The sequence below is a fragment of the Physeter macrocephalus genome, chromosome 11 (assembly GCF_002837175.3).
Source record: "Physeter macrocephalus isolate SW-GA chromosome 11, ASM283717v5, whole genome shotgun sequence".
In the NCBI taxonomy this organism is placed as follows: domain Eukaryota; kingdom Metazoa; phylum Chordata; class Mammalia; order Artiodactyla; family Physeteridae; genus Physeter; species Physeter macrocephalus.
The window spans coordinates 24,403,557-24,412,290 of record NC_041224.1 but is presented as its reverse complement, the minus strand read 5'-3'; the positions used below and the strand labels follow the sequence as shown (position 1 = coordinate 24,412,290).

Genomic DNA, 8,734 nt, shown 5'->3' with positions numbered 1-8,734 from the left:
TTTGTAACCAAGCAAAGCGCTTGTGTGCTCATGGCTCAGAAAGCCAAACTCTGACTGCGGGAGTTTGCAGCAGAGTAAGGGTTTATTGCAGAGCGCCAAGCCAAGTGAGTGAGAGACAAGCCTCAGACCCACTCCATCTTGGTCTTTGAGTTACGGGTGTTTTAAAGGTGAGGAACAAAGAAACTGGGATTAATCGTTGACGTGTGACATTTCTTAATCGTGGTTTCGGGAGTCAGAATGTCTCCAGTTTATGATTCTCTGGCCAGGTGGTCCATGGTCCACGGTCTGTGGTCTGTGAGCTCACCTTGCCCTGGAGAAACTTCCTGAGTTTGTACCTTAATGATGATACCTGTAACAGCGATTTTAGTTCATTAACGACGTTATTGACAGCAGTAACTATAGTCATCTGACGTTGGTTGATTAGTGTTAGCACAGGATTGAGGTCAGAGGGGAGAAAGAAATGAATAAAGTTTTGGATAGAGATTAATCATAAACTCAGTAAGGGACCATGGTTTTAAGAGGACTCCAGTTTCAGGTGTACAACATAGGAAATATTTTTTATAGATTATATATATGTGTTTGTTTTAAAATCGTGGGTCTGTAAGTGTACAGAGTATCCTTACTCAACTTGTACCCCCAATGTTGAGTACATTGCTTGGTATAGAGCTGTTAATATCAAGGGTTGCCCAAATTTTAAGTGAATTGAGGAAGTTTAGAAAGTAAAGCCTGCAGAAGTTTAGAAAGTAAAGCCTGAGTCGCGTTATCTTTAAGAAGATGGAAGAAGTAAAGATTTGGAGTTTTCCATACTCTAGTCCTTTTAAATCCTTATCAGATGGGTATTTGATTCAAGGGCGTTTCCTAGTTATCCGAGTTCTGCCAAGCTTCACAGCCTTCTCGGGGAACCGGTTTCATTCTCTAGAATCACCCTGTGGCGCCATCTTCCGGAGCTGTCAAGAAACTCGGGATTTAAACCACCACCCTCGTTCCAAGTTCTTTAATTGCTCTCCTCCCGGGTCTTTTTCTGAGGTTCCCTGGACGCATGCGCCTTCGATGGGCGGCCGAGCCAGCGAGAGACTACAATTCCCAGAAGGCCATGCCAAAGGGGAAAAAAAAAAAATCCCGTGGTTGCGGGAAGGGGGAGGGAAAGACAGGAAGGCTCGCGAGAAAATGAGCTTGGGGAGGCTGCGAGAAGTGGGTGGAGGCGGGTGGAGAGCGTGAGGAGGGCGAGGAGGAGGTGCCGTCCCACAATACCAGGCGGGAGGGCGGGCAGGCGGTTTGTATCCGGGCTGTGAGGTGCTCGGAACCTCCGCGGACCTTGCAGCCTCTGTCTCTTTAACGCGAGAGGAAGCGATGCAGAGGGGTGGAAAATGGCAGAGCTGCAGATGTTACTAGAGGAGGAGATCCCGTCTGGCAAGAGGGCGCTGATAGAGAGTTATCAGAATCTGACCCGGGTGGCGGACTACTGTGAAAACAACTACATACAGGTGAGGAGCGCGGGCGGGCGCTGCCGGCCGGGCCGAGGACCCGCCGCCGGCCGCCCGAGTGACCAGCCCACTGGGCGGGGTGGGGAACTGCCTAACCTCAGCGGCAGCCCCAACCCCAGCCCCAGTCGGGGAGAGAGCGGGTGGCCGGACTGCAATACAGGAAGTGGCCGTGGTGGTTGAAACCCATAGAAGCGGAGAGAGAAAAGGGGCGAGGGAGCCCGGAGCCGCGGCCGCCGCGGTCCGGCGCCCCCCTGCCGTCCGCCTCCCCGCGGGCTCGGCCCCCCGAGCCGCGCTGCCCCCCGGCCGCTCTCCATCCGCCGGCCTTCCGTCCCGGAGCCCCCCGCCTCCTCTCCGCCGGCCGAGGGTCTCGGACCGGGCGAGCGAGCGGAGAGCAGAGGGCCGGGACGAGGCTCGGGGAGGAGCGGCAGGAGCTAGAGGAGAAGCGGGGGGTGCGTCGGGGGAGGATGGGTGGGGGCGAGAGTATGTCAGTTCAGCCCAGAGGGTGTGTCTTTTATTTATTTATTTATTTTTAAAATTTGTCGTGAGTCACATCACACAGACCTCCCCCGAGGAGAGGAGGAAGCGGGTGGGGAGCGAGGGAGGGCGTAGAAGAGAAGTTAAATCTCTGAATTCCGTTAATTGAAGGTTTGTAAATCTGCCTGCCTGTCCGTTTTCAAGTCGGGTTTGCTCCCCCCTTGTCTCATCATTTTCACTTCCGCCCCCACTGTAATATATTCTAGAGGTTGTTAGGGCGGTCGTTAGTGTAAAGCACAAATTATCCTTAACTGCTTGGAAAAATGGCTTCAATACACTCTCTTCCCCAAAAGTTCTTGAACTGCTGGCTTCTTAAGTAACTTAACTTAAAATAGAATGGTGTAATCGCCGGTTGCTTTTTTCCTGAGGTTTCTCTCTTTACAGTACATGTAGAGAATGAATCCCCGAACTAAAACCAGAACGTCAAATATGTCATTCTAAATTTATTAGAAAATTCTTGGGACCTTATCTATGGCAGATGGTTGGTTGTTTGCTTTTAATTTAATGATTGAAAGTGAATTATGTTGTGTGGTAGTTTGTTTTGTAGATCTTTAACTGCATAAACTAACAGTTTGCAGTAGAAGCAAATAAAAGTAGCAGAGTCCTTTATATCAATGTAATGGCACCAAAAATTCGCTTGTTAGTGGTAAGGCATGACCAAAACGTGCTTTCAGAGGCTGGGCTTATTGCAGTTCAGAACTAAAGTATTTATAGAAATGCATCCCACGTGATTATCATTTTTAAGAACCAGTGGTTTCTGTGTTGGCAGATGCTTTTCCTCTATTTTTAGAAGGAGATACTGTTTTCAGAATATTTTGAATGTTTCTCAATTTCCATATTAGTAACATTGTATCTTCAGTAGCACTACTAGGAGTTCATCTCATAAATTTTTTCAAGCTTTTACTTTAGGAATTCCACTGATAAACTTGTTGAATGCCTGCCACATCTACTGTATTACTTGTTTTTGCAAACTTTAGCTTTTAAAAAAATATTCTAAAATCTAGTAGAAATGTGGATATAGTTTTCAAGCAGAAAAGTTTTCTGTAGTTTATCGATATTAAAAATAAACACGTTTTATTCAACTTCACATGAAGAACCTTAAAATTGAAGTGAATCTCAGTTTGCTGAAGGTTTTAAAGATTTTGAAAGTCAGAGGGAGAGCACAGGAAGTTAAATTGCCCCCTTTCTAGAAAAGTCATTTCTTTGTAGAAGTCAGCAGATAGGCACTTCATAAAAGGGTGGCTTCTTTTCGTTTTGCATGTTGGGAAATCTGACAAATATATGGTGTGGTAACTGCTACGTGTTGGCCAATACAAACGTGTTTTAACCTGTCTGTTGGCTATTTCTTTTTCAGGTAGTTGTGTGCTGTAAGTTTTTTTTTCCCCTGACCCTTTTCTTTTCCCCTCTTGCCACCGTAATTTTGAAGCACTTTAAAATTTCATTATATCCCTAATTAAATAAATCATGTTATTTCTCACGCAGTCTTTTAAGCATGTTAGTACCATGGTGTCAAGATCCACTGTCACTGGCCCCAAGTTTTTTTGGTGGTCCTAAACTTGACACCAGTGAGATATTTAGAAATACTGAGGGGGGAAAAGAATGAAATTCACACACAGCACTGTAATAGCTTTTAAACTTTGGGCTGCATGAAGCTGGCCACTAGCTCCCTTCCCAGGAGGCGCAGACAAGGTCACGCTCTGACAGGCTCAGAAGATGATGAGCACTTGGTGGAAGTTGATGTGGTGGTAGCTGATTTTGTGATGTGCTGTGGTGCTGTGAAGAGGGAACAAATAGTACTAGAAATATCCATTTAGATGTCTTTTGAGATCTCTCTGTATCCCTTCTGTGACCGATTGGATAAGGGCTAACACCCTATGTAAACATACCTTCTCTTGGGGAAGGTATATTGGTCACTTGTGTTTTGAGAATTTTTTTTATATCCAAGGTGAGTTAAATTATTGCCTGAGTAATTTTTTTTTTTTTTTGCGGTACGCGGGCCTCTCACTGTTGTGGCCTCTCCCGTTGCGGAGCACAGGCTCCGGACTCGCAGGCTCAGCGGCCATGGCTCACGGGCCCAGCCGCTCCGCGGCATGTGGGATCTTCCCAGACCGGTGCACGAACCCGTGTCCGCTGCATCGGCAGGCGGACTCTCGACCACTGCGCCACCAGGGAAGCCCACAAATTAACTTTTTAATTTTTTCCCCGGTATTCCGCCAACAGGGCCTTGTTTGGGTTAACAAGTATATCCTAAAGTCTGGGAAGATGAAGGGGATGTCATAAGTGAGCTACTTAATTTAGCTTGATTTCCTCCACCTATGACGTCAGTTTATATTCATTTGCTCATTATACCCATGTGATCTTGGAAGGCAGATAATTTTTTGAGGGGGAGCACTTTAAGTAAAAGCTAACATTTTTGGTACTGTACAGTTTATTCCAGTTTATAAACTAATGTCAATTATTACAATAATTATGATTTTTTTTTCTTTCTTTTTTTTTTTTAACAAATGAGGAATCTGAGGTTCAGAGACGTTGAATACCTAGGCTAAAGTCCCATATCTTGTATGAGATGGTGCCTAGAATCAAACCCAGATTTTCTGATTCTGCATCCTAAGTGGATAAAAAGAATGTGTGAAGAGGGTAATAGAAAAGGGAAGAGTAACTTGCTTCTACTTATTGAGTACCTACTCTTTCACAGTCTGTGCTAGTTGATTTGTATTACCTTTAATCCTTACAAAAACTCTCTGTGATAGGCAGTATTCTCTTCCAGATGAGGAAATTGGGACTTGGAAAAGTTAAATGAATTTTTGTTTGATCATACAGTTAGGGATTGGCAGTCAGGATTTCTCCCTAACTCTTGACAGGCTCCAAAGGCTATGTTCTTTCCATATCGCACTGTCTCCAGATGCGAATGAGTCTAGAACTCAGACTAGTTCAGAAATGTCATGGAATAGACTCTTGTGGGTCATGTCTGGGAACCTAACAACTATTTTACTATTGTTTCCTCTGAGTTCCAAGTTGTAATATAAGAACAGGTATGTTTGTAATTTGGGGACTTGCCCGATCACAAAAGATGGTAGCTTTGGCACTTGAAGTATTGAATTACAGAAATCATAGGTTAGTTTTTCACTGAGCTAAGTGGATCCTCTTCTTCTCTTGTGCATCTTTGCCTTTTTTTTTTTTTCTGTTCTGAATCAGCTTTGCAATTGTGATAAGGAAATTTGTAGAAGAATTAGTAGAAGTTAGCAAAACAAAAAATGTCTTGAAATATTTTGGGTAGTTCTGACTTCCACACAAACTATGTTCAGGTAAAGATGTCAAAGTGCTTGAGGAGATTAGGACAGATTGGAAATGGTAGAAATCTACTTGCACTTGGAAGTTTGAGTAAAACAGTGGCTAGCAAAATTAGAGATATAGGTTGGAAATCTAAATGAATTAAACAGGGTTTTAGTAATGTACAACATGGTAACTCTAGTTAATAATACTGTATTGTATAATTGCTACTAGAGTAGATCTAAAAAGTTCTCACCACAAGAAAGAAAAAGAAAAAAAAATTTTAATTTGTGTGGTGATGAATGTTAATTGGACTTATTGTGGTGACCATTTTGCTGTATATACAAATAGTGAATTATTATATTGTACACCTGAAACTAATATGGTGTTATATGTCAATCATATCTCAATAAACAAAATAAAATGGGATTTTAGATAATTTTATGGAAAATCCTCAGTTAATTGTTAGATTGATCGATATCATGTCATAACATTAATTAAACATTAATGCTGCTGTCAAGCAGGTAGAATCTGACCTTGCATATTAGGTCTTAGTGAAAGTCCATTCATCTCTCTTTTTTTCCTTTTGTAACTATAATATAATAAGAACTTTACGTGTGGTACTGTGATCTAGTTCTGGTGTGTTTAGATCCTCAGTTTTAGTATGTTTGTATCTTTAGAAGAGGGTTTTTTTAATGAAAATTGTTGAAATAATCCCGTAGGATAAGAACACTTTTCTAATTCCTTTATGTGCTTCTACTTTCTCCAGTTGGTTCTGATAGCTGAAGAATGCTAATACTCCTTGAGGTAGAAAAGAGGTATTTGGGCAATTTGGATTCTGATCTATGACCATTTATTTATTTATTGGCCGTGCTGTGAGGCATGTGGGAATCTTAGTTCCCTGACCAGGGGTCCCCCCTACAGTGGAAGCTTAACCACTGGACAGCCAGGGAAGTCCCTCTGTGGCCATTTAGAATAACTGTATCTTCGGTTAAATTATGTCCTAGGAATTAGAAATTTGTGAGTTAATAGGCAAGAATGTATTAGCCAGAGAAGAAGAGTGCTAATATTGGGACAAGAGTTTGAGTCAGACATTAGAGGAGATTGTGTAGATGTAATTCCATGAAAATCGTGTTGATAAGAAAAGTAAGGTAAAAGTGATAGTTGAAAGCTAATTTTGGAGCATTTAAAAAGTTTGAATTTGGGGGGAGCTATATATTTTTTCTAATGTCTTTTTGTGTTGATTGTAATTTTTACTGAAGTTATGGTTTGACTTTTGAAGAATAATAGTCAAACCCTGGGGCTACAAACTTTTTAGACCTTAATATTTATTTAATAAGACACCATCCTAAAAAATAAGGGATTTAAAAAAATATATGTTATTGAGAAAATGGCAATTATCTGATTTTGGAAAATGGCAATTACTGGATTTTGTTTTTAAAGGAGAGAGCTAACCTGATGATTTTAACTGTAAACATTAATTCCATAGAAAGGAGACTTGAAGTTTTTTAGTATTACCACTCTGTGTCAACCCAAATAGGTACACTTAACTAACTAATTTACTAATTTTCTTCCTTTACAAAATGAAATTTTCTGAGAAATAGTTGGTAGTGAACTAGTATTTGTGAAAAAAATCTGGAAGCAAAACAAAACATCCTGGGCTTCCCTGGTAGCGCAGTGGTTGAGAGTCCGCCTGCCGATGCAGGGAACACGGGTTCGTGCCCCGGTCCGGGAAGATCCCACATGCCGCGGAGCGGCTGGGCCCGTGAGCCACGGCTGCTGAGCCTGCGCGTCTGGAGCCTGTGCTCCGCAACGGGAGAGGCCACAACAGTGAGAGGCCCGCGTACCGCAAAAAAAACCAAAAACCAAAAAACAAACAAACAAAAAAAACAAAACATCCTAAGGAAGATAATGTTTATTTGTTATCAAATAGATTCTAATTTAGATATGCATCTGTGCTTAGCAAGTTCAGCAAATGTTTGTGGAATTGTGATTTATATCAACTAAAGAATATTGGTAGTACCATCTCAGGTATAGCTTAAAGTATAAGGAAACCATTTAAAGTCTTATTTTACTAATTTTTAGCACAGTAATTAAAAACTCATATACTCAGATGTGGAGAGAATGGCATAATGAACCCCAACGTGTTCAACATCCAGCTTTAACAATTACCAGCTCATGGCCAGTCTCCTTTCATCTGTAATCCTCTCCTGTCTGTCTGTCATTATTGTAAAGTCCATCTTTGAGGTATCATTTCATCCATAAATATTTTAGTATGTATCTCTAAAAGATAAAAGGCTTATTTAAATCCATTGCACAATTTCTATATGTGGGGGAAAAGATAATGAATGTTATTATGATTTATTTATGACAATAAGGAGTAGAGAGCTTTAAAATAGTTAATGTGTTTTAAGTTTACAAACAATTTTGTTAGTAATTCCTGCCATAGGTTGATTAGAATATAGCTATACTATATGCTTCATAATGGAATTTTAAAAATTGAGCTGTAAGTCGTATAATATAAAACCAACCATTTTAAAGCATACAGTTCAGTAGTATTTAGTACATTTACAGTGTTCTGCAACCACCGCCTCGATGTATTCTAAAACATTTTCATCACTCCTCAGGAAAGCCCATACCTGTTAAGTAGTTTGTCCCCATCCCAACCCCCCGGCACCTGGCATCCATCAGTTTGCCTTGTTTCTATGAATTTACCTATTCTATATATTTTATATGAATGGAATTATACAATATGTGGCCTTTTGTGTCTCTTTCACTTATATAAAGCGTAATGTTTTCAAGGTTCATTCACTTGGTAACATGTATTAATACTATATTCCTCTTTATGGCTTAGTAATATTCTAGTGTATGTATATTACACCACATTTTGTTTATTCATTCATCCTTTGATGGACATTTGGGTTGTTTCTACCTTTTGGCTGTTCTGAATAGTACTGCTGTGAATATTCATGTACAGTATTTGAGTGCCTGTTTTCAGTTCTTTTCCATATATACACCTAGGAGTCCTTCATAGTGGTATTTTGTTGTGAAATACATAATTACCTAATTTTGCACATAGATAATTTTGAATTTCTACCATTGTTAAGAAGGAATTTCAGGCATGAACATACACTCAGAACTTCAGTGTGAATTAAGGCTTGGAGCCTAATTTTCCACTTTATATGTAAAGTTAATTTTCCCCCTCATTACCAAAGTAATATCAAATATGGTAATTGCACGAATTTTAAACTTTTTAGAAATATATATAGCTTAGACAGGACAAGTCCCTTGTAATATCACTCACATATACATCTTTTAACGAATATATCTAAACTTTATATTGTACAATTGGTAAACTCATATTGCTGATAATAAGGCAGAAAGTATTTCAGTTATAGTATATATATATATATATTTTTTTTTTTTTTTTTTTTTTTTTTTTTGTG

The 8,734-nt window shown here is 40.3% G+C and overlaps 1 protein-coding gene across 10 annotated transcripts in view; it reads left to right on the top strand.

Annotated features, from left to right (window-relative positions):
* The first annotated feature begins 1,239 nt into the window (after positions 1-1,239).
* ABI1 (abl interactor 1) overlaps positions 1,240-8,734 on the top strand; it is a 97,337-nt gene continuing 89,842 nt past the window's right edge. For 7 of the 10 annotated variants that reach the window (XM_007113685.4, XM_007113681.4, XM_007113680.4 and 4 more), the window contains exon 1: positions 1,241-1,484. In XM_007113685.4, coding sequence (XP_007113747.1) covers positions 1,368-1,484 — 117 coding nt within the window. In that variant the 5' untranslated portion in view covers positions 1,241-1,367. Of the gene's footprint in view, positions 1,485-8,734 lie in introns of all 10 variants that reach the window. The other 3 variants (XM_024129684.3, XM_007113686.4, XM_007113684.4) reach the window with 2 other exon arrangements.